We start from the raw sequence: 26,938 nt of genomic DNA, 5'->3' as shown, positions 1-26,938 counted from the left end.
CAAAATAAGAATACATGGTGTTTTGATAACAGGGCTGAAGTAATAAGCTTCATCTGGAAGCTAGTATGTAGTAGAAAAAAGTCACAGGAGAATAAAAGAATCAATGTTCTTCCTAAAAAAGTATTAAGGAAAACCAATCACTTCAATGTTACATTTGCACTATTTACCGTTCTGCTTGGTTGAAAGGTTTTGATTGATAGAAGTAACAACAGCAAACCAAAAATAAACACACTTCAAAAACAAATGAGGCTAATTCCATATAGGTTTGATTGTGAAAGTACAACTTGATTTAACAGCCTTTAGTAGAAATGGCAGGAAAGTCTACTAAATGGCAATATTTCTGTACAAGGTGTAAGTAAGTAAGCTAGGTAGCAGATTAAAAGTGACTAGGAAGCTTGAGACTGAAATGGAAATAATGTTTTAAAGCTAAAAACACTGAATAGCAACTAAGCCCGTGCACCACAACTACTGAGCCTGAGCCTAGAGCTCGTGAGCCACAACTACTGAGCCCTCGTGTCACAACTACTGAAGCCCACGCGTCTAGAGCCCGTGCTCTGCAACGAGAAGCCCGTGCAATGCAACGAAGAGTAGCCCCAGCTCGCTGCAACTAGAGAAAGCCCGTGTGCAGCAACGAAGACACAACACAGCCAAAAATAAAAAAAAATTTAAAAAAATAAATAAATTTGCTTCCATGTCCTGGCTATTGTAAATAGAGCTGCAATGAACACTGTGGTACATGACTCTTAGAATCATCAAAAAATCTACAAACAATAAGTGCTGGAGAGGGTGTGGAGAAAAGGGAACCCTCTCCTCTTGCACTGTTGGTGGGAATCTAAATTGATACAGCCACTATGGAGAACAGTATGGAGGTTCCTTAAAAAACTAAAAATAGAACTACCATATGGCCCAGCAATCCGACTACTGGGCATATACCCTGAAAAAACCATAATTCAAAAAGAGCCATGTATGACAATGTTCACTGCAGCACTATTTACAATAGCCAGGACTTGGAATCAACCTAAATGTCCATCAACAGATGAATGGATAAAGATGTGGCACATATATACAATGGAATATTACTCAGCCATAAAAAGAAATGAAATTGAGTTATTTGTAGTGAGGTGGATGGACCTAGAGACTGTCATACAGAGTTAAGTAAGTCAGAAAGAGAAAAACAAATACCGTATGCTAACACATATATATGGAATCTAAAAAAAAAAAAGTTCTGAAGAACCTAGGGTCAGGACAGGAATAAAGATGCAGACGTAGAGAATGGACTTGAGGACATGGGGAGGGGGAAGGGTAAGCTGGGACGAAGTGAAGAGAATGGCACTGACATATATATACTACCAAATGTAAAACAGATAGCTAGTGGGAAGCAGCCGCATAGCACAGGGAGATCAGCTCGGTGCTTTGTGACCACCTAGTGGGGTGGGATAGGGAGGGTGGGAGGGAGATGCAAGATGGAGGAGATATGGGGATATATGTATATGTATAGCTGATTCACTTTGTTATAAAGCAGAAACTAACACACCATTGTAAAGCAATTATACTCCAATAAAGATGTTAAAAAAAATAAATTTATAAAACAAATAAAAACACTGAATAAAAAATATAAAATGATCTCATTAAGGACAAAGGATCAGTCTTCTATGTTTGAGCAAAATTTATTTAACTGTGAAGAAAGCACCATAATACAAAGCCTAGGAAGTCATTCTTTTGTACAATCTAGACTTTATATTTAGAAAAGGTAAATGACAGGAAGGAAACAAATCTTGTTTCTTGAACAAGTTTCAGTGTGTTTGGGATGGCCGCAAACAGTCTAATGTCCCAAACCACCTCTACTTCTGACACATGTAATTCATCATAATAATTAACCTGAGAGTCTGAGGTAACTGAAATTAGGTTCAGCATAATTAATTTGCTTAGGAAGAAAATAATCCATTTTAGAAAGAAAGATAAAAAGGGTTTAAAGAAAGACAACGAATTTAAAGAGTTTTTATTCAGTCCTCCAGAAGATCTCATTCCCCAACTTAATTTTACAATTAAGACATAGAGTTCTAGGCAAAAGATCTTCTACTGCTTAGAACTACTGTTACTGTGCTAACTGATCGAGAGCACAGCTTGGGTTAGAGAAGCAAGAAGAGTTCTTTTAGGATGTAAGCTGGAAAAAGGGCAAGAATGTGTTAGTTTGTTTTATCAGGACTGGGCAACTTATTTTAAGCCAGAAATTTTGGTCAAGCTTCTGAGGCATTTGCTATGACAATCTAGGTCAGTGTTAACTACTTTTTCTAGGGGCTTAAATCTTAAAATATTCCAGGAATATGTAGTTTTTAAATTATACATTTTTAAATTATAAAAATGACAGAAGTGAGAATAGAGAGAAAATATATCCAGAAACCCATTTTGCTATATTTTAAGCTTTTTTCACATATACAAACATAATAATGTTTCATGAGTTTCTTGCCATTATATCAACTATTTCCCAAATTTGTAGAGACTGCAGAATCAAATCAGAAATTTTTTGGTGTACCTGCATGCTAACCAAAGTGGAAGAGACCCTGGCTTTCTTGATCAACCTTTTTTCTCTTCTATGTTACTCTGCCCCCTTTTCACGCTAGACATTCAGGAAGAAATCAGAGGCCAGGGTGTAACCATAACTAAGTTGATGAATGGATTCCACAAAGGGGGGGTGAGAGCGTAAGTCAAGAATTTCACATTAGATTTCCAAGTTATGCTCCACAACCTATGCATGAAACAAGACTGTATAGTCAGCAATCCTACAAAGTCAGAAAATAAGAAGTTGAAGTTTGTAAAACTACTTAATATTCAGGGGCCCAATTAACACCTGCCCTCAATCCCCAGCACTGTCCTCAACTCAAGGTCAGATTCTGAACATGAGAAGTAAATGAAAAATGCTTCTGAAGATCTCAAATAGCACTTGAAACAAATCTGCACTGAAGTCATAATTTTATTCCTTATTCCTTGCTTTAGTTATTCTCCCAGCCAAGAACAGATTAGAAATGGTAGCACAAGCAGAGAGACTGGCAGTAGCAGTAATATGGACAGCTTCTGAAAGGGACAGTCTGACATTGAGGGAGGAGACAACATACTTCAAAAACAACGGATCCAACTGTTGCACAGTACAATAACGGATGTTCATAATAATGACTCTAACTGTAATGAAGTTAAATATATGCTATCCTGTATTTAATTTTTTACAAATATTTTCAACTAAAATGACAGAAATATTAGCTTTGGTGCTGTAGAGAACAAACTTCAGTTACCTTGAAAATTCATTTGTGTGACATGATATATATTCACTTCTCTGAGGATACAGGACATCGTGTTAACTATATTTTATATAATTATCATATGAATAAACCAAGTCAAGTATTTAAAAACTGTCTTCTGACAAGGCGTTGTAAGGATTACCACTTAATATAACAGCTATCTAGTATTTATTAGAGTGTGTGCAAACCACATCTCTGCAGCATTGTTCTATTACTCTGTGGAACTACTACTAGCCAAACAGATCTGAGCTTTCAATAATAATTTTCAGATTTTATAAGATACAGTAACAAAGACTGTGATTGGCCCCATAGTTGTTGCCCAATAAAGATTTACTGAATGAATGACAATTAAATTCTTGTTTCATAATTCTGTAGTTTAATGATTTACTTACTTTTGTCACTTCCTCTGCCCAAATCTAGCCAGCATTAAAAATTAGAGAAAAATATAGAGCATGAAAGTTGGAATTTAACATTTTCTACAACTTACTATAGAAAAGTGTAAATATTTTAATTTACATGGCATACTCTCTTTTTCCAGAATCACATTAACAGATTAAACACAGTAATAATTAAATCAGTAGAGCTTAATATACTGTGAAAGTATGCCTTCATATGTATCAATACTATTGATGTTTGAACCTTATACTAATTCTATAACTTAATAACAGTTTTCCAAAACTGGGAATATTTAATGCCTCAGTTCTAGTATTCTCATCAGTAAAATGAGAGGTTTAGAGTATATGATTTCTAATTTCTCATTTAGGTCCAAAATTCTGCAATTTTAGTAAGTTATAATAAAGCAAGGATAAATGGACACTAAATGTTGATATAGCCATGGTGGGGGGCACAATGAACTTGAGATATAATGAACTTAAAATTACCAGAGTTAAATACATCTTACTGTAAGTAGATAGCAAATGTCTAATAAATGAAACAAAGTCTTGCTGTTTAGGGTATTTTTACCTAAGATTAAAAAATATATATGATTTATATGCTAAATTACCAATGACTGAAACAGTCTCACAATTCTCATTTACCTATATACAGATAGGACAATGGAAATAAATGAATGCATTCTCTTGCTATCTAAGGAAAGCTCTAATTTAGCCAGGGCTTCAATAATTATAGTAGTTTAAAAAAACAAATGCATTCTACATATTCTGTACAATAATCTTTTCTATTACATGTTTTTTTCCCCTCCTTTTAGTTCAGTGCTAATGAAATAAAAGTAGTCAATTGATTTAACAAATAAAAACTGCCAATTATTTATTACTTATATGGCAGAGTCTATGCTACTTCTATGGCAGTAATACACCCAGGAGTATTATACCAAACACTGTATCTATAAATCTTTATTGGCTAACATTTATGAATTTTGGGACTATGTTCAGATTTCTATCTTGTTAAAAAATTAAAAACACTTAACATCTCAAAAATTGCCTCAAATCAAGCTCAATAATATACAAAGGATATTACAGAATAATTCTCATTCCCAATTCAAAGCTATCACTATTCTGCAACTCTCCTAAGTGAATTAACACTGGACAGGTTTCAACATTACAGAAATACCTAAACTACTGGGGTTTGTCTTGGCCTGGAATTGCAGAAGAAATTAATTCTATGCTGAATTTGGGTGAAAATTAAGGTAAACACTGAAGGTACTGTGAAGCAAAGTAAATCTGTATATCTTATACATTTCTTTATGTAAATTTTGTTAATTTTCTTTGCCAACAGTGAAAATATGAAGTGCCAGCTAAATTAAACATCTTTTATTATGTATAAAAGGTACTATATATTTATGTGTAGTATAAATACATGTAAATATTTATGTATTTGTGTATAAATTCAGACTTTAAAATCTTAATTTGGCACAGCTGAATTTGGCAATTAGAACACAATTTCTTTTCTTCAAGTTCCAATATTTCTTCAGCTAGTATTCTCTGCATTTTCTGTTAGACTAATGAATGCATGGCTTCAACTACTTTAGACTTTACATGTAGATAATAGCAAGAGAAGGCACTTTATTCAAGATGTAGAAAACATGGTAGGCCAACAAACCTTCAGCCATTTTACATGCAGGAAGTTGAGCATGTAAGAGAAATTTACCATAATGTTATCTCCTTCAAGGCATGCTGAGTTTAGTTGCTTAAGTGCATAGGTAAGAGACAAAGAACACATTATACCAATGAACACAGTAAAACAAGTTACTTCTGCACACTAAAGAACACACAAACAAGTATTAAGAACCGATAAAATGGTCTTCTACTTAAAAAAAAAATCCAACTACAGAATTTCATATAATGGTATCTGTTCAATTTTTTCAAAAGATTCAATTTTCAAAGATAAAAAACATGGTTGATGCTTGATTTTAAATTAGAATTATTTAGAGAAAATGCATCACTTTAAAAACTGCCACAATTTCCTAAATTTTTATTAAATTTTCACCTATGAAAGCCATTCTGCCTACCCACAATTTCCCTATTCAAAGATCATTTCTATTTTATTAATGTATGATGCCTTCAACCAAGTTCTCTTTCAATCAGCCTCACAGGTCTTAGCATACCCTGAAGAAATATATGAAAGGCATGTCAATCCTTGTATTTTTAATAAACTTTAAATTCTAATATATGTACATTAAAGTTAAGGTTATATGATGGTGCTATAAATTCACTCAGTTTGCAGATTAAAGACATAGACTGCTGTGGAAATGCTTAAGTGGGCAGAGGGACATACTTGTTATGTTACTTGAAAATGTATTTTCCATCATGTTTGGATACCCAAAAGTAACAGACATCTAAACCTCTCAATATCAGAGAGCTTTGAAACCAGATGATTTTTTTCTTCCCATTAACAACATTCTAAAATGATTTTTTAAAAAGTTTATATAGACTAAGTTAGGTTAACAAATGTCAGTGCCTTATAACTTAAATGCAGAAGTTATATTTGTTTTTGCTTCTCTGATGTAAGTTTTATACTATTTTCAAAGCTGTACTTTGTTCATTGTAAAATATTCAGGAAGGTTTTCTCTTTTCTGATCAATTGGTATATTTTTGAGAAATGTCTTTGATGTTGCTTTACTATTCTTCAACACATTAACTAATAAAACAGATTAGTAAAGTAGCAATATTGAATATAGGCAGAAATATTTTACTGGTATGGCAAAATCACCAAAAAATTCAATCTACTATACCAGATTGTAAACTGAGGGCAGCAGAGGTTTTGTACTATCTATATATGAACTCCTTCTCAGCAAAGCACCTTGTACAAAATTAGCATTCAGTAAATCTAGAATTTAAAAACAGGTCACAAGAAACTAGTAAACAAATTTTTAAAAAAGTGCTGACATGCACAGGTCCCAAATCTTACTTACAGAGGAACAACTAGTCACAAAACAATCCGAGGAAATTTACAAAGAAGTAAAAGCAAAGAAAGTCTTGAGGTTAGAGTAACCTCCTCAGCCACCAACTAGGAGCAGGAAATGTGTCAAAGAAGAAAAAAAAAAGGAAAAACAAACTCCTAGTGGTTTCAATTTTTCTGTATTCTTCAAGTAAACGGAAGAGAAATACAGAGAAAGAAAAAAAAAATCACAAAATATAGGCATGCCTCAAGGCTTTATGTGATAACAAACTAAGAGGACTTTTCTTTTCCAAAGTATTTCAGACTTACTGCTATAAAGTTTGAAGAAAAACAAGTTGGTTATCTAGAGGGAAAGAACACAACTAAAATCAGGAAATGTGAATTTTTGTCTAGACTAATATTTTTAATATTTGGCTACAGTTAAATTTTGTTTTATGCACTATATAAATTCTGGAAAAGCTGTGTACAAACACAATTATTGAAAAATTCATTTGTATAGTCTTTTATTTTTAAATGTAAATTCTCATGGAAAAAATTTTGTCCTCAATAATACACAGCACAGAAAAACTGTCAACATCTTTTCTGGATATATCAAAAGGAAATATCTCTCAAAATTTGTCTACTATTATATTTGGTTCCTACACATTTTAATAGCAGTGGTAAAATAATTTAGAATAATCATAGAACCTGGTATACTGTTAAATTTATGAACTCTCTGGCACTTTTCCAAGTAAAAAGTAGCCTATCATTATTCTGTAATAGTGCTTGTTAAAGAAAGTTTTGTATTCTTATTCCATAATCACTGGGCACATATAGACATTTCAAATAAAGATATTCTGTTCTAACATTTATTTCCAAATGATCCTTATTTAACATTTTTTCTGATTATGAAATTTGTATCTTAAAAACCAATTCATATTTTACTATATAAGTTTATTGTTAGCAACTTAGAAATTAATATCCTAATTTAGAGTCTCTTGCCATCTATGGTATTCATCTGTAAAGTTCTAATTCTGCAAAAAGCTTGTTTAGGGAAGTCAGGCTGTTCTTTATGATGATGTCATCATGAATTCTGAGGTGAACTAGCCAGTGATTTTGATATTAATGTCTTGTCAAAGATAGCTCTTCTCCAGCAGTTGCTAATACAGAATCTCCAAAAGGAGAACTGTCTAGAAGAAAATAATTTATTCTGCTCATATAAGGTGTTGGGTAATCTCATAAGACATCACTGTCCAACACCAAGTTATCAGTTTTAAATTTCACTCTAAACCAAGTCTCAACCTTTTCTTTCCCAAAACAAGAGAGCCACAATAGACTTCTACCAGCACCCTGGTAATATGCTCCTAAGGCAATGATTCTTGACGATAGTAGTGGTAGTGAGTTGGGAACAGAAGGCAGTGGGAATGTCATGTCTCTTAACAAAACATATCCCTTAGCTCAAGTTAAGAATGAACTTGTTAGGTTCATGTAATAAATTCATACTTGTTTATATTGTGCTATCTTAAAGGTGCTCCAATTCAAGTCTGATTAATCTCTTCAAACTTTGGAAAAAAGACATAAACTATATGAATATTAGATTAAATCAGAAGCTTATAAATAAAATCTTTAAAGTTATTAGTTATATATATATCCTCACATATACATATATATAAAATCATTGAACTACTATATTTAATATATACCCACTTAGTCTTAAAAGGCTACTCTGAGATTGATTTTTATGAAAAATATACCAGAACTTATTTATCCAGACAGGTTTCCTCCCCTTCAAAACAGCCACCTGGGACTCCAGGTTGCCGCTGTCTGAAGAGTTCGGGAACTATTCTGGGTGACAACTCCTTCGGTCAGTTTGAGTCCCATGTTGAAAGGGAGTCACATCTAAGTTTTAAGCTATACACAAGCATTCTCAAACTTGATTCATTCTCATCTTAATTACTATCTGTTTTTCTATTTCAAATATGATAAATCTACCTCCAGAAGACTTATTTTCCATCACCACTGAGGTTATTCAAAAAATATGACAAAGCTTTAGGGCTCTTATAATTTTTGTTTTTTAGCAACAAGTATATCACTAAAATAAGAATATTGCCTCTTGATATGACTACTTTTCACTGATTTGAATGTATTAAGTTCTGAAAAGTTTGTTTAAAAACACAAAAACAATACCCTAAAGTCATATTCTAGTCTTAATGATAGATTACAGCTTGCATGTTATATGAGCGAAATCTTTTACAAGTCTTAAAGTTATTAACCTAAAATATTGTTCTATTAAAAAAACACTACTTACTGATGCTCTAGTTTCTGCAGCTTTTGCCTTTTTTAGTCTGGTTTTTGCAGCATCCAAATCCAGTCTCTTATTTTGTAATAGTTTCCTTTCTTTCTATAAATATAGGAAAGAAAAAAAAAAAGCCTAATGAGGCTAAAAATCCAGTAAGAGCATACATATTTAAAGTATTATTCTCCATTAAATACATGAATCATCTGATAAAGATCTATGATTACAAAATTGGCTCTAAAGTGACGATTCAGGTATCTGACTCCATTTTCTCACTATTTCCAATTTTAAAATGATAGACATTCTAGATATCTGGGAAAGACGGCAGGTGATGGTAGAAACAAAGGAATATTAGTTTTAATATTTTGTGATTTTGCCCCTCCAGGGAACATTTGGCAATATCTTCTTGGTTGTCATAATTGGGGGAGGGACGTTACTAGCATCTACTGGGTAGAAGCCAGGGATGCTGCTACACATCTTATAATGCACTATAGCTCCCACAACAAAGAATTATTCAACAGATAATCTAGGAAGTGCCTATGGTGAAGAAGGTAGAGGGCCCAGGGCAAAGCTCCTTGAAACCCTGTGCCACAGCACCAAAAGCAACTCTATTACTCCGACAACAGAATTTCAAATTTATAGAATGAATAATGAACAAACATCAGTATGATATCTTAGAATTAGTACGATATCTTAGAATTCCTCATGGGAACATCAAGCTTCTTTATAACAGGTAAGTTTATAAGAATTCACTGTTTGCTTTATTAGTTCTTATAATTCATATATCAAATATCATCCTATTGACAATCTAATATCTTTTCAATCGTATTTCATCTTTGTGGTTTTTCCTTTGTCTCAGGCCCAACAACTTTTTATTCACAAATTCACTGTAAACATATTGAGTTTCAATAATATTTTGTAGTAAGAAATCTTCAAATTAAGTTTGAAATAGTATTTACAATAAAGAGCAGTCTTGCAAAAATCTTAGGAAAAAGATATCCACCTAGAACTCCACTCTCCATCACTTAAAAAACAAATTAAACCAAAAAAATAATAGATTAACAGATTAGGTTTGGGAAAGTGATATTTTTTTCTTTATTTCAGCAATAAAACACAGCTGTGTGAAAAGAAGATAATAGACTTCTAGGGATACAAAAAGACAGAAAGGCTAATAGCCAGAAATATAGCTTCCAGTAATTGGGATTCTGGCTCCCAGTTTAAATGAACAGCTATATGGCTATACTGTGGTGATAAATTGTGCCGTATTTTAATAATCATTCCAGGAACTTCTCTATAGATTTTAGTGCTGGTAACGAACAAGAATGGATGTAAAGACACCTCAATAACACTACAGGGACACAAAAGTGGAGTCCGTATCATTAATAGTCCTTTATTTTGGTTAGTTTTGTGTTCTGTTGGAATACGCATCTAACTAGATTATTTAATTTTTCTAATCTGCTACATCTACAAAATCATTAAGAGGGCAAATTATTCATTAAAAACTGTAAGTATATACCTAAATTATTTTACTAAAAAAATGAACATTTTCCAACTCACAGCAATTGTTTTGTAATCTCCTTCTATAAAGTTTCTTAAAGGAGTGAGAAAATTTAAGGCTGATGTTTGAATCAGCTCTCTGTCTGCTGTTCCAATTCGTTTTTGTGTTTCTCCACATTTAATAAGGGCATTACCTGCAAAGGAAAAAAGTTTGGTTTTTTTTTTTTTTTTTTTTTTTTTTACCATTGTCTGGTAATGTCAGAAAATCATGTTAAGATAAATCAGCAATTTGATCTGCCTTAAAGTCAGTTGTTACTTGTTTACTTAAGTAAAAATCAAATAAAATTAACTGTAGTTAAGGTAGTTTTATTTTGAAAGTAAATTTAAGATTATAAATATCAAAATGAAAATGACAAAGATGAACTCCTTATCATATCATAGTTAATTGTACCGACTCTACCAATGGGACAAAAGAGGACAGATACACTAAAAAATACTTATGGTCACAGCTCAAATAGTGTAGATATATTTATAAAAGTATAATTCTTAAAATATTTTAATAAGTAGATCAAGTCAAAATTCTTCTGTTTCTGTATTTATGCACTTATCTCCTGTCTATAAATAAGAGTATATATTTGTATCTTAAGTTAAAAAAAAAAAACCTATGTTTTGCAGCACATATACCCTAATACTTAAATAGGACAAATTCAGTAGAAAATAGAGAAAAAGAAAGAGAACCACAAGATTGGTTCTACCTCCAGTTCTACCTCTAATAAGCTTTAGTTCTGTGGATCTTAATTCCTTCATGCTCAGATAAAATTAGATCTGATTGATAAGGAAGGTAATAATATAACGTAGTTAAGAGCTCAATTTCTGGATACAGATCTACATTTGAATTACTAGCTGTGGATGAACTATGTAACCTCTCTAAGACTCAGTTTCCCTATCTCTACACAGAGATAACAGAATTTACAAGTAGGATATAAGTGAGGATTTACCAATACATATATTGTACAGTGCTTAGCCCAATTCCTGAAATATTCAATTACTAATACTAATTTATTACTAATACTACTCATCTATTACTAATACTATTATCAATTACTAATAAATAGATTCACAAAGCCTACTTCCAATAATCAGGGTACATTCAATGGAATTATTAGAAGTGCAAACAGATTAAGCAGGTTAAAAAGGAAAAAATTTAGAAGCTTTCTGAATGTTCATGCTCCACTAGGTCTTCAGCTTGGTGAAGGAAAGGGCTGGGTTTTCACGTACCTTTATGACCCCAGCATCTAACTGAGTCTGGCACAAGAAGGCAATAACAAATCTGATCAATATATAAAGTTTTTATAAAATTTATAGTTAAAATTTAGAAGTAAAACTACAGAAATTTTAAGCATTTTCAGACTTCTGAAAGAATTATATTTTGAAGAACACAATGTAATAGTCTCAAAGTTGTACAGCTATAAGCCAGTTAATGGATTAATAACATTCATTACACAGTACTTAGGTTATTTCCATCTGACATAAATACTACTAAAACTAAGTTAATTTAGTCCCAGAATTTATGTGCTATTTCATAAATCAGGACTATATACGTAGAAAATCACTTAAGTTACCTATCATTTCATATCCATAAGGACAAATTTCTTGCACAAGTCTTAATAAAAAGAATTATTAGCCATGAATAACAGGAAAAAAGCTATAGAAATCTGAAATCTTATGTTCTGAGAAAATTAGATTTGAGGGGTAATGATATATAACTGAGCTTCAGAGTTATACATTTAAAAAGTCACTACAGCAACTAAAAAAAGCTGGCATAACTGTAAAACATAATAGAAAATTTAAAGTATATGAGGAAAATAGAAATAAAATGTCATCCAAACATCGAGAGGGAACCATTGTTAATATTTTTGTGGTACTGACATTACTTGGGTAACGAAAGCACTAGTTCAAATACTTAGTATGTGCCAGGTACTTTATTATAGAAATAAATCCTCAAGAAAGCTTAAAAAAGAAAAATCAACTAGAGGAGACATATATAAACAGAGACTGCAATATATCACAAGAAGTACAACAAAGGTGCTGCAAGATTCAATGGGAATACCTATTTAGACCTAAAAAGATGTGAATTCTCAGAATATATGCTTAAATATATTAAATACTAAGTTACACAGAATATATTTAGTGATCACCTACATTTGTCACTTCATCCAAAATTTTAAAACAAAAAATTTGAAGTTAAAATTGATTCTACTAATATTAGGTAAATGTTAATGATGTCTCAAAGTAGTAAAAACCTAAGAGTAAAGATATCTCTTAGCAGACCTTTTGCCTTTCACTTACCATAAGCTGTTCCAGGGCCAAACTCAGTCCCTGCATCAATCATATATTGTCCCAAAAGTTCTGGGTTGTTTATACGACTTGGAGCTTTTCTATCCAGTTTCTCATAAACAAATTCTTCTATCCTGGCATCTAGGAAAAAGGTTTAAAATTACCAATGATTTCAAAAAGCTAAGCTATTTGAAAGATTGTTTTGTTTTCCTACTAGCCATTTATCACCTTGTAAAATAAACATGAAATTAGTATGCTTTCAAGTACATATCTTAATATATAATTTTTCATTTGCATGTTAAGAGTATTACATAACTCTAAGAAACTTATATTTTAAAAATCTGATAAAATATTTTGGCACAAAAATATTTAAAATAAAGTAAAACTATTATGAGTATTTTATAGGATTTTAACTTCCAGAAAGGGTTGGTATTCCTTTAATATCTAGTGAAGTTGCCTTTGCCCCATTCATATACTGTCTAACTTTTAACTTTGAATATATGTACACAATTTTAAGATCAGGGATTTCCAGTTATAAAAATACAGATATAAGGTACCTAGAAAAACCAAAGAGTCACATACTTCTGCCACTATTATTTTGCTTTAGTTTGCTCATATGCTCAATCTCCCTCTTAGAGGCTAAATATTGGGAGTTTAAGGAATGGAACAATCAGATTTGGAATAGCCTACAGAGATCAGCAATATGATTCCTTGGCTTAATTTTATTTAATTATGTTTAAAGTATATAAATATCTGAGCACTCAAAAGATTTCATTATTAAAAATAAGTTTAAAATACAAAAGGCTAAAAGCAATAATAGGAATTAGCATAAATGAAAAGGAAAAAACATCTGTAAGATCTGAATAAACACTTGGTTATCATAATATTTAAGAAATTCACAATTACACTGCTGCCCAACAGTGAGATATTTCAGAGACAAATAAGAAAAAAGTCAAAGATTCAGACTTTTTAGAAACAATGATTAAACATAAAATTACAATCCAAAAAGAATCTCAGTTAAATAGGTTCCTTCTAAGGACCTCACATAACTCCTCCACAAGTGGAAGTGTCACACAGTGCACTGAAAATTTCAAAAGTAAGCTGAACCAGTAATAGAAACACTTCAGGAGTTGGCAAAAGTGTTAATTTTAATACATAAAACAGGCTGTTGGAACAATACTCGCTTTTGTGGTAGATTCTGGTGCAGCCTCAGAAGAGTTTTTAAGCAGAAATTTAAAAACCTTTAAATTAGTTAAAATGAGTCAGTTCAAAACATAACCACTGAGAAGATGTTAACTAAATTGCAGAACTTCATTTTCTGACATGAGAGTGATTCTTATCTTTGCCATCTGTCTATCTATTTGGTCAAAAGTTTAAAGTTGAATCCCATGTTGATTTCATTCAGTTAAAAAAAAATTGGTATATTTTAAATAAATGTTTCATTTCAATAGGGCATTAAAAGGTCATCATAAAACCTTAACAAAAAATGCAGGCAATTCTGCTATAATACAATGTATATTTCTGAAAAATCCTAGGTTCTGAAACATCATGCACTAAAAGTAACATGGCTTACAGGAAAAAGAAGGTTGGGTCTGACTACTCAAAATCTGTGTAACTTTATAATGAGAGCATAAATAAAACACACAAAAAATTCTGTTACTACTTTAGACTTAAAACACTAATGTAAAACTGTATTATATGAGCCATTGTAATGATGTCCTTCTACCGACATCATTCCCGTTTACCAGTTGAGTGTGAGCTTATTTGCCAATCACAAAAACATGTTGCAGAACAGACTATATATTTGAGGAACTATGGATAGAGCAAGGAACAAGAGGAAAAACGTCTACTACTTTCTTTTCTCTTTCTTTCTTTTTTATAAGGTGCCATGATATATTATTTAAGTAGCCTTAAATGAATAAGAAATAACACATGGTGTCCAAAGACAACAGGCCTCACTCAAAGTGTAAAAGGACTATTTTAAAAAGTCACCACAATTTAACTAAAATGGCACAGTATTACTAATATTTTGTATAGTGCTTGAGGTTTACGTAATAGCAACAAAGTCTAAAGCTTGGAACTTTAAGTTAGTAACTTAAAGTAAGTTTATGGCATTTCACAACATGGTCACAATAACACTGGGGAAAAGGGGAAGGAAAGCAGGAATTGTTATTGTTGCTTTTGTCCTTCAGTTTTGATCTGTAAAACTCAGGGTGTCAGTACACCTGGTTCTAGTTCAAGTTCCACTTCTAATTAGCTATATGCTACACTGAACAAAATGCTAACTTGTGAGTTTCAATTAAAACAATTATTATGCACCTTATTTGCGACGTTATTGACTTAGGTGATCTGAAAAGCTTTATGGTGTTGTCTGAAAATCAAACGGAATAATTTGTGTAAAAATGTAAAACTTAACATAAACATAAATAGTTGGTAACTACTTAAGTTTCTATATATTTTTCCTTAATTACTAGGGACAATTCTCCCCTGGATGAGAAAGGAAGATTAATTTATCTACACAGGCTTTCGTAACTCTTAAAATTCAAACTCGCTGCCTGAAATTGAGTTTTCAAGAGGATTCTATAGAGGCCTGAAAAATGTTACTTGTCAATTTGTTAGAGGGTATACAATGAAGTGTTTATCACCCTCTTCTTCACCAAAAGCACACACACAAAATTATAGACCCCAAAGCCATAACCAAAAAATGTTTTCCAACAGCCATTAAAACTTTTTTTTAAAAACATTAAAAAAACCTATTAACAGTACCTTTTAATAAGATTAGTCAATAATGGAGACAAAAGGTAAAAAATTTCTTACTTGGATTTGGCTGCAATAACACTTCAGTTTGTTTCATTATTTTTTCTGTCCATACTTTGGTACATTCAGCTTTGCTAAGGAGGTTCTCTAAGTGAGCATCCAATTCTGTCTTCTCTGCCTGGCCAAGCTTTTCTTCTGTGAACTGTTATTGATCATACAGTTTAAAAAAAAAGTTAAATATACCCCAAATACATTTTAGGAATCTATATCAATAATTAAAAAGAAAACTCAAATCCAAACAATCCCAGGCATACAAATAATTGTAAACTGTTGTATATGAATGCTCCTTTTTGCCCCTCTGGTAATTTATCCATACCTCTTTTGTGGCACTTAGGATAATCCTATTCCATAGTTAATACATATCCTTAGTTCTGCTGAAATGTATGGTGTGAATGCTATAGAAAATCTAGCATACTGTCCTGTATATAAAGTGTATAAATATTTCTTACATTATAAAGGTAGGATAACATAGTGGTAAGGAATAAAAGTTTTGAGCCAGCTGGATCTGAATTCAAATCCTGACTGCACTGCTGTGTGACCTGAGCAAGATTTTGAATATTTTTTCCTTAGGTATCTTCCATCGCAAAAGAGAGACAATACATATATTACGGTGTTTTAAGAATTAAGTAAGGGTATGTATGTAAATCACTTTGTTCAGTGCCTGATAATTATTATTTTGAATTTAAAAAGAGCTATTTATGTTTAATGTGGCTTTTTATCATTGGCACTTTACACCTAGTTAGACAGGCTTTTATGGGATGTTCTGGGAAACTATCATTTAAGTTGTTTTTTCAAAATATGTTCCAGCAATTGATTTATGGACTAACTTTTGGAACATATCCTATTCATACTACTGAGGCATCTTTTAAATATCATAAAATGTAGTTAAATATACTCACAACATATCAGTTTTTATTATCCTTAGTGGTTTTTGAGGAAAGGCAGCATTGCCCATACAATAACAAATAGGTAAAAGTATTTCTGTGTAGATTTTATAGAGACTTCTGGACACTTTTAATTAAATACTAGAAGCAATGACTCAGGCTGTTTATCATGCATAATTTTCCTCTAGAATATGTGGTTTCTCATCATAACAGAGGTATATCACTAGCACTAATTCTATACTCATTAGTCATGACTCATTTCTGGATAACAAAATAGAATGTGAACCTTTAAAATATCTTCTGCAGCTCCGTTTTTCTGAATTTTATTATCTGTTTCTTTTAGCATCCTTCTTGGTCTAATACTTTCAATTGATTATCAGTTAGCACTTTTAGCTTTTAGAATGTTTTTCTTAGACTTCTGGTACACCCCCCCTAAAGGTTTTATTCAAGGCCTAGAAATAGCTTCAATAGCTTTTGTAAAGCTTTAGGTCTTTTAAAGACTGGCCTGTCGCCAAACCCTGACCCAATGGGTGGAACTGAGAATAGTAGTTCCAAAGCTATTGCCTAAGCCTGTAAACTTGCAGTGTACTGTAACCAAGAATAGGAGAGGCATTGGGAAAAAGATCAAAACTCTGACCCCAAGGTCAGCTGGGTAACTATGCAATCTAATTCTTAAGAGAGAATGCTGATATTCTTTACAGATCCCTGAAGATTCTAAGCTGTAGACCTGCCAAAGGTATCCATTAGAATTTTACAGGTTCCAAGTCTACCTCCCTTGGTTAAATAGATTATGTCCCAGATAATGCAACGAGTAGTTCACCCAAGTGAACATCATCTATAAAGGATGATCTACCAGTAGAGAAAAATTCTCCACTTAGCTCCTTAGTAAGCAAGTATATCTATTTTGTTTGTTCATTCCATTCATTCCAACAAATATTTATTAAGCACCTACATATGTGCTAGGCATTATTCTAAGCACATGGATTTCAGAAGCCAAAAAACAGACAAGGTTTCTGCTCTAAGGAAGCTTACATATTAATGGAGAAGACAGACAACAAACAAGTAATTTGAAAATAAGGATACAAAGATAAAAAGATGGTGGACAGAGGACCAACACAGATGGTCCTATTGTTTCTTGATCCAGTGACTGAATGATTAACTGAGTGAATTTATGGAACCCTTAAGTATGAGTGAGATAGTTTGATTATAGAAAGCCTGTTCAGAAAATATAAGTTCTGTAGGAAGAACCACATGAGCAATGTATTTAAGTACCAGTAACAAATTCTGATGTTTACTTGCATTTTCTGAGAGTGAAAAACAGTTGCTGTGCATTTTGTATCATGTACTCAAAAACATCTTGTTACACAGGTAAGAATCATAAATTTAGTGATGAAGAAATTGAGGCTCAGGATGGTTTAAAATTTCACCCTAAGATGTCAGTGTTGGGATTCAATCTTGTATCTGTTTGAATCATAGTCTTATTATATACTATGCTACCCTTCAAGTAAAATACTTGCTGATTTCAAGCAATTAATATTTTCTATCACCATTACCTAAACACACCTTGTGCTTCTCTGTCCCTGTTTCTTTGTTCATAGCACTCTGGTGAGCTGTATCCTACAGCCCACCTCTGCTTCCTACCTGATATTCAATCATCATCAAATTAAGGATAATAACTTCAATCCTATCTAAAATAAACAATAAAAGGGTGGGAGGCGACATAAGAACATTGCTAATGTTATCATATATTTAAGTTGAAATCATAAATTTAAATTTTATTATTTCAATGTGTAATTGTAAAAGACATATTTCCCGGGCTTCCCTGGTGGCGCAGTGGTTGGGAGTCTGCCTGCTAATGCAGGGGACGCGGGTTCGAGCCCTGGCCTGGGAGGATCCCACATGCCGCGGAGCGGCTGGGCCCGTGAGCCACGGCTGCTGAGCCTGTGCGTCTGGAGCCTGTGCTCCGCAGCGAGAGAGGCCCGCGCATCGCGATGAAGAGTGGCCCCCGCTTGCCGCAACTGGAGAAAGCCCTCGCACAGAAACGAAGACCCAACACAGCCAAAATCAATCAATCAATCAATCAATCAAACATACGCATCTGATTCAAGATCCTCATTAAAAAAAAAAAAAAAAAGACATATTTCCCATGATTTTATCACTGTGGGGATTTAAGGATTTTTTCCATTGTTAATCACAAGGTATGACATATTAAGATAACAAACTAGTACAACACTTAATACATAAATTTTCCTCTAAAACATTTTTAAGAATACATCAACTACAGAAAATGATGAGTTATATCAACTAAATTAAGAAGAATTATTAATCAAAGATATTTGTGGAGAATACATACTTTTTCTTCAACTGTATGTGAGATATATATTTAGCATATGACATGGTTCTTGCCCTCAAGGATTTTATGATCTTAACAATACTGCTTAAACACAAACATAAAATTATGATATCTTTGTCAGAAGGACAAAAGACTTATTCTTTCTTTAAAAAAAAAGACCCCTTTCCTAATTGCCAAAAATTTTAAATTTTACCCTAAAAATTTTAGTTTTTAACATCTTTAAGTCCAAAATCATTACTGACTTTGTAGTCAATTAGTGCTGATAGTTGTTCATTATAAACTACATTTGATTTTAAGCATGTATTTTAATGCATGTATAGCACTACCATTTAATAATTAAAAACTTCTGTGAAAACAAGCTACAATGAATGTCAGACTGCAAAAAAGTCATAGAAATCCAAACCCAATGTTCTCTAAAATGTAATTTAATGTGCTATTCTTTCATAATATTTCATTAGTAACCCAGTAAAATGACCTGAGAAAAGAAAGGTTAATCCACTCTTTATATATTTTCTCTAAACATTGCTTTAAGAAAAGGATTGTCTTTGAGTCAGCCACTTTATGCCAGGCACTGCAATCCTTCCTTTACTACAGGATAGACATATAGGCTACAGTATGAAATAAGAAGCCTGGATTCCATGCCCTGATTTACTAGAGAGAATAAAGGACTACAAGTAAAAAGTCTGTGTGATCAAAGACATCTATTTAATATAAACTCTAACCATCAATTCTTTGACTGGGTAAAGTAATAGTTTAAAAGTATTCTAAACTTCTTGGGGGCAAATGTATAACACAAACTCTGAATATATTAGTAAACTGTAAAGTAGATTCTCCTCAACTGGTTCTCAATTTTGGCTGCTCTTTGGAATTGCGGGAGCTTTCAAAAACACTGATGCTGAATCCAATTCCAAGGATTCTAATTTAACTGGACTGAGGTGCAGCCTGTAAAGATTCCTCGGGTAATTTTAAGTGTAGCTAAGACTGAGAACTTCTGTTCTAAGCTCATACACAATTATTTTAATATCAGGTTAACAAAACATGTTCTATCTAGTTGTTTACTAAATTAATGCCAACAGCACCAAAGGATGTGAACATAGTTTTGGGTAACACTAAACGCGAAGAGTTTTTACAGAATGAGAAAATGTATGGCCTTTGAATGGGATATATTTATTAGAATTTCAGAGACATGGTGAAGTTACTGCAATTTAAATTCTATAAAAGAAATGGAATTTCAGGAGGACCTGAGAGAGAGTGGAATTGCATCCAGACAGGATCTGACAGGAGCTGGTGGAGGCCAGCATCATAATTCATCTTTACATCTCCAGCTTAGATACACTATTGTGCTTGCTAAATTAAATGGGAGATAAAGGCCAAACTTGCAACTAAAGTTTAAAGACCTCTTCCCCATCAGAAAATAGCTGGTGTTCATGAAGTTCATAATGTAACTTTAGTAGTCAGTTCAAAGAAAATGTTAGAAAATTAAAATGAACCCCCTTCCCTCAGTAATTTAGTTTGAAAATATTTTTTTAGAGAGTATATCATTTTAACGATGGTGAGCAAAGTTTTGCTTCAATATCAATTCTGAATTAAAAATGCGCCCACTTGAAAGATTTATCAAATGAAGAACAGTAATTCACAAAATGGATATTTACTACAAAGAATATTTAACTATGATAAATTGAGAGTAGATTATGAAGTCCTTGAGGGCAGCAACTGGGTCTCATTCATTTTTGTATCCTTCAATACCAAGCACCTAGGAGGTACTCAATAAATATAGGTTCAATTAATGAGTTTGTTTCAGACTAGCATTAATCAACTTCAAGGTCAGCAGATATAATGTTAGAAAAATACTCATAAAAATAATTATTTAACATGCTAAATGATTCAAAGAGTAAACTTTGCATACGGATACTACTTTCTTGGCTAAAATGACATAAAAATTAAAACAAAAAACGAACAGAAAACCATATTGGATATTGTGAGAGGGGAATAAGAAAGAGAGTTGGGGACCTCCCTGGTGGCACAGTGGTAGAGAATCCGCCTGCCAATGCAGGGGACATGGGTTCGAGCCCTGGTCCGGGAAGATCTCACATGCCTCGTAGCAACTAAGTTGTGCGCCACAACTTCTGAGCCTGTGCTCTAGAGCCCACAGGCCACAACTACTGAAGCCCGCGTGCCTAGAGCCCGTGCTCCACAACAAGAGAAGCCACCACAGTGAGAAACACGCGCACCGCAAGGAAGAGTAGCTCCCACTCGCCGCAACTAGAGGAAGCCCGCGCGCAGCGACGAAGACCCAACGCAGCCAAAAATAAATAAATAAATAATAAATTTATTAAAAAAGAGAGTTGATTCCTTTAGACATACAATCTTATTAATGATGCGAAAGCCACAGAGTGACAGAATTTCAGAGTTCTAAGAGACCTTACATAATAATTCATTACAAGAGAAATGCCACATGATCATACAAAATTGAAAAATGACACAGGAATTGACATAGGAATTCACATCAAGATTCTGTGGTCTGAGATGGACTTGAAGTTATATCTTGAGGTAAGGAAAGGCCACAGAAAGGGAGCAGAGAGCATTCAAGATGAGTTTAACTGTATGAAGAAAAATCTAGAGTTAGAAAAGTACAAGATATTTTTGAAATTAAAAAAATAATTTGATAGGAATACAGTATTTATATATGAGTGAGAGAAAAGACAAGGCTGGAAGGGAGTACTTAATTCTCAATTAAGGAATCTGGACTGAAAAGGTAGGACTTGAATGGTTTTTAAGACATTAATAAAGTCAACAATTTATCAAGGATATATTACCTGATCCTTTTGTGTTCTACTGAAGGCATCACGAACAACAGAAACACCCAAATGGATTGTTAGGGAATGAATACTCCTATTCATTTATACATTTTACCTTAATATTCTTTTTAAAGTACCGAGGTATATAAACACATTTTATATGAGTGAGAGTGGAGTAATGGAACTCATTTATATGATTTAGTAGTTTGATTTTACTTTTTTTTAAAACAGGGAACATGTTTAATTTTTAAGTAAAATGAAAAAATGTATAGCAGCTGTCTAACCAGAGAATGGCCTATTCCTTAAGGTATAATTTGATTTGAATAGAATTATTTAGAAATATCAAAGCTAAATTCCATTCCTACTGTTTTTATTGCTTATAATGAGTAACTGGCATAGCTCTTATACTATTCTTAGCATGAAACTTGGCACTTTGGCACTACACTGATGTCAACTCAATTTAGAGTAGGAACTCAGTTATCGACTAAATACAGAAACGAGAAAGCCGTGTTCTGTTGAAAATTACCACACAGCATTCCAAATTTCACATTACATTTTGGAACCATCCTTTTTTCCCTTACATATTTTATTTTAAAGAATTGTGGTGACTTCCCTGGTGGCGCAGTGGTTAAGAATCCGACTGCCAATGCAGGGGACATGGGTTCGAGCCCTGGTCCGGGAAGATCCCACATGCCGCGGAGCAACTAAGCCTGTGCGCCACAACTACTGCCTGTGAGCCACAACTACGGAGCCCGCGTGCCACAACTACTGAAGCCTGTGCACCTAGAGTCCGTGCTCCACAACAAGAGAAGCCACCGCAATGAGAAGCCCCTGCTCGCCGCAACTAGAGATAGCCCGCGCGCAGCAACAAAGACCCAATGCAGCCAAAAATAAAATAAATTTATTTTAAAAAATTGTGGAAAATGTCAAACATAAACAAAAGTATAATAGTATAATAAAACCTCATGAACCCATAACCCAGCATCAGCAAGTATCAACCTTCTGCCAATGTTGTTTCAACTACCCATCTTTCTTTCTTCTAAAATATTTTAAAGCAATTCTCAGACATGATATAGTTTATACATAAATATTTCAAAATGTACCTCTAACAGATACAGACTTAATATAAAAAGTCACATTAAAGAACCTGTTCATCCTGAAATTTTTCCCTTCTTAGTAAATGGCTCAAGCCAAAACCTCAGAGTCATCCTTGACTCATCTTCCTCTCATACTCCAGAGCCAATATGACATGCAATACTGGTTAGATTCTGAACCTCCCCTGCTATGCTATCATTATTTAAGTCATAACACCTTTTGCCTGTCCTATGGCCACAGCTCCCTAACTGGTCTCCCTAGCACCCCTGCAACCTCAGATTCTGCACTTGTTGCCTCTGCCTGAAATGCTTTTCCTCCAAAAAAAACTGGGAACTGTCACTTCCTTGAGGTCTTTTCGAATTTGATCCTATCAGAAAGGCTTGCCCTTACCATCATGTCTATACAACATGGCAACAACCATCACCCCTGCCCTTAACCTATCCCTTTTGGCCATCTTCTCCATCACCACCTGATGTATTTACTAGTTTGTCTTATCCTGTTAGATTGTAAGCTTCAGGAGGGCATTGTGTTGATTTTATTCACTGCTGTATCACTAGTGTCCAAAATTGTAGTGACACACAGACATGGAGTAGGCACTTAAGTATTTAAAACTGAAAATTATTTGATAACTAACAGATTATAATTTTAAAACTTTTTCCTAGAGAATTTGAAACAATGAGTAATTGAAATTCATTCGGGAAGTACATCTTGAGAGCTCTGTCAGATTTTTTAAATCAAGTCTATCAATTATTTAAATCAATTTGTAATATATGTGTCCTATTTAAGCAGTGCAGATTATGCACCTTGAAAACATATCTAGATGTTTGTATGTATATATTTATTTTTATTTACTTACTTATGGTCCCGCCGCGTGGCATGCGGGATCTTAGTTCCCCCACCAGGGATCTAACCTCTGCAGTGGAAGCCAGGAGTCTTAACCACTGGACCACCAGGTAAGTCCCTCTAGCTGTATTTAAGAGTGGCATTACTTAGTGTCAAATCTGCATTCAGCATCTAGAATCACATGGAATCAGCACTGAAACAACACCAAAGCTCACAATGTAGGCAGCCATTATCTTGCTCTAGTTCTATGATTCTTTGCCAAAAATAGTGCAATGTAAGATCAACTATGCCAATAAAACCGGGGTAAAGGAGATAAGGAAAGCAGTGATGCATATAAATGATTTATTTCAGTATCAATTTGGTATGTTATATTAGAAAACTATTTTTGTTTTCTCTTTACAAAAGAGAATGTTGTTGCTACTGTGACTATGTCATCAACTTAAACACCAGACTGTTTACAACCCATGCTGTGGTGAAATTTACATCTGTTCGTAGATTTAACTGAGTTGGCATAATGTGGGTGATGACTGTAGAAAACTGTCCAAGTTCCCTAGTACTGACACTTCCTTGATTTCTGAATACCGCGAGACGGTCAACTTTTCCCCTTAAAGTGTATTTGAAAAATGTTCCTGTGACTAGAAGCACAACATGAATCTTCCCTTTCTCTCGCGCTGCCCTACTGTCAGTGCTTCCCATTTCGAAAATGAGTGGGAACCCCCCAAACTCAGTGGCCCTGGCAAAGTCTGGACGCCAACTGGCGATCTCCATTTCTCCCGCGGACTGCCAAGCCCAGGGACCGTCCTCTCGGGGTGAGAGAGGACTGCAGGGAACTGTGCTGGCAGCTCTCTGGGTTGAGGGGCAGGAAAAGGAAACTTCCTTCTTGGACTCGGCGAGGAGAGTGAGAGAGACGAAATGAAAGGGTGGGGGTGGTTCAAGAACGGTCTGTTACGCCGCGGACTCGCAAGGCCTCCGCCAGCCCCGGGAGGGGGGTCACACGAGCACCGGCGTCGTGAGGTCAGAAAGGCGGATGGTGCTGTGCCTCGGCCCGAAGCCAAAATCAAGGCGACCTCCAGAGGAGGGAGGAAGCTCCGGGCCCCGTCCCCACTCCGCCTCGCTTCACCGGGAGCTGCGGTTGGGCAGGAGCAGGGAGGAAAACGGCCGCCGGGCCCAGAAGGGCACCAGGCCGCGCCCATAACCCGGGCCTCCGGCCGCAGCAGGCCCGCCAGGCGGTCGGCGAAGCCGGGTGCGGAGGGCGCGGCCGCCTCGGGTGAACCCTCCCTGGCCCCTTCGGGAGTCGCCACCCCTTCTTCCCGCCGCGGTACCTGCACTGCACGACTGAGGAAGGTGCCCGCGTCGGCCGCCAGCTTCTTCACGTTGAAGTCCATGATGTTCATCCTGGGAGGCAGCCGGGCGGAGCTGCCGGCTGACCTAGCGGGGAGGCTGAGGCGCCGCGGCCGGGCTGGGGCGCCGGGCGAGTGGCGGGGGCAGACGTGGTAGGTGGAGGGAGGCGGCGCCAGTCCCGCCGCCGCAGCTGTCGTTTCCGTGAAGGGGGAGAGAGAGGGTGGGGCGAGGGGAGAGAACTAGCGCCTCGGAGCCGGCCGCGCGCCCAGGCGGCGGCGGCGGCGGCCGAGACACAGGGCCTGCCCCTCCGGTAGTGCTGCCACTAACGTCGGCAGGGGCAGCGGTGGGCCTGCAGAGGACAACCGGGCAACCCGGCCGTAAGAGTCCTGGTCCCCAACGGAGGAAGAGAGCGCGGGCCGCGGGGCGGAGCCTTTGTAGAGGTTATCGCGGGAACAGCGACCCCTTCAGGATCGCCGCGGGGCGCGCTGGGAGCTTGGCCAGTTCCGCCTCTGGGAGGGTCGTGTTCGTTGTCAGGGGCGCGCCGCGGGGCAGCTGTGGCGCTGCGTGTTTGCAAGTAAGCCCCTGAGAACCAAGAGCAGAGACAACCCAAATCCCCCCTTTTTGTTTTAAGTGAAAATATGGAAGTTGTAGCATAAAATTACAGTATCTGTGGAATTAGAACCACCAGCTCCCTGTCATCATGTAGCACCCGCGCCCCGCTGGTCCCTGACGCCTGGATGGCACTTGGCGAACGTTTGCAGAATAGGGTCGAATTTTATGTCCCCACCGAGCCTGTTGTTCATTCATTCAGCATTACTGAGTATCTGCCGTGTACCAGGATTGAATCATGTGCTGGAGATACCATGCTGAACAAGACTGTCCCTGCCCTCAGGAAGCTCTCAGTTCGGTTACTTGACAACCTTCAGAGACATCCCCCACCCCCTGCTCCAGTTCTGTTTCTATTTGCTGCCACAAGGATTTTGTGACTGCCTAACGTGCTGGATTACAAGATCAACACTAGGTGCATACTTGGTGCAAAATACGGTGCCTAGGACACCAAATGCCGGGTGGAGAACGTATAAGATGGTGAGTGAGATAGAATAACCCTTAACTATTCAGCGAGGCGAATTTTAATAACTAATGAAAATATGATGTGAATTTTAATAACTAATGAGAATATGATGTGAAATCTGTTCAAAACCCGGTAATTCCGAATGGCTTCTAAAGCAGTCTTCAGGATACAGCCTATGTTTGAACTAATTTAAAACAGGTGCAAGAACGGAGGGAGAGACCTTAGTATTTCAAGAGTAAAAAAAAGCTCTATGTATTTTTTGTGTCTCTCTGCCCTTGTGTTACAATAGGACTGGAAAAATGCAGGCCCGGCAGGCAATGAAATGAGCTCACATTCATGCTTCAGTGTTGTACTGAAGCAGCGGTCACAGCAGTAGGAGCTATGTTAAAGGCACAAAGATTAGTTCCTAAGGGTATTATAAGGAACAGCAGATAACATAAATATTTGTGTTCTTTGTGGTGGTGACAGAAACAACCACTTCTTTCTAAGATAACTACGAAAGAAAGAGTCAACTCCATCTATCTTTCTTCTCATTTTTCCAGAAATATGGAAAAGGAAATATGTAATCAGGAATCTTGTTCTTTACTGTCCATTTTAGATTTTTATGTGGAAAACATTTTCTCTCTCTCCAGATGTCTGTCTTCACAAGTATGTTTGTCATAATCTATGTCTGTTTCTACAAAAGGAACACAACACCGCCTTCACCGTTAGAGGAAAAAACTCTGGATCCTCTTCCTCAAACTTGTAGATCTGATTTGAAAAAAAATCTTCACTTGTTCTTGTTGAGCACTCTATAGCTATAAAACTGATTCTCTTGTTTCACTGACGAATTCATAAGACTAGTGTGTTGTCTCTATTTCCTTACCATCCTTACCATCTTAGAATTTCCTGCCTAGTTCCATGCAGTTGATTTCCACTTCTGTTAACTATACCTAAACAGCATTCCTGAGGTTGCCAGTTATCTTCCTGATAAATC

General features: G+C 35.4%; 1 protein-coding gene across 1 annotated transcript in view; it reads right to left on the bottom strand.

The window, feature by feature from the left end:
* Positions 1–25,272, bottom strand: part of SH3GLB1 (SH3 domain containing GRB2 like, endophilin B1) — a 38,664-nt gene extending 13,392 nt beyond the window's left edge. The window contains exons 1-5 of the mRNA XM_007173048.2: positions 24,872–25,272; positions 15,577–15,718; positions 12,772–12,900; positions 10,483–10,616; positions 8,938–9,030 (exon numbers count right to left, since the gene is read on the bottom strand). Of these exons, the coding sequence (XP_007173110.1) occupies positions 8,938–9,030; positions 10,483–10,616; positions 12,772–12,900; positions 15,577–15,718; positions 24,872–24,943 (570 nt within the window). The 5' untranslated portion in view covers positions 24,944–25,272. The remainder of the gene's footprint in view (positions 1–8,937; positions 9,031–10,482; positions 10,617–12,771; positions 12,901–15,576; positions 15,719–24,871) is intronic.
* Positions 25,273–26,938: the final 1,666 nt, after the last annotated feature.

Source organism: Balaenoptera acutorostrata, chromosome 1, assembly GCF_949987535.1.
Source record: "Balaenoptera acutorostrata chromosome 1, mBalAcu1.1, whole genome shotgun sequence".
NCBI classification, from domain to species: domain Eukaryota; kingdom Metazoa; phylum Chordata; class Mammalia; order Artiodactyla; family Balaenopteridae; genus Balaenoptera; species Balaenoptera acutorostrata.
Note: the sequence above shows the minus strand (reverse complement) of the source record. Positions and strands in the feature narration are given on the sequence as shown.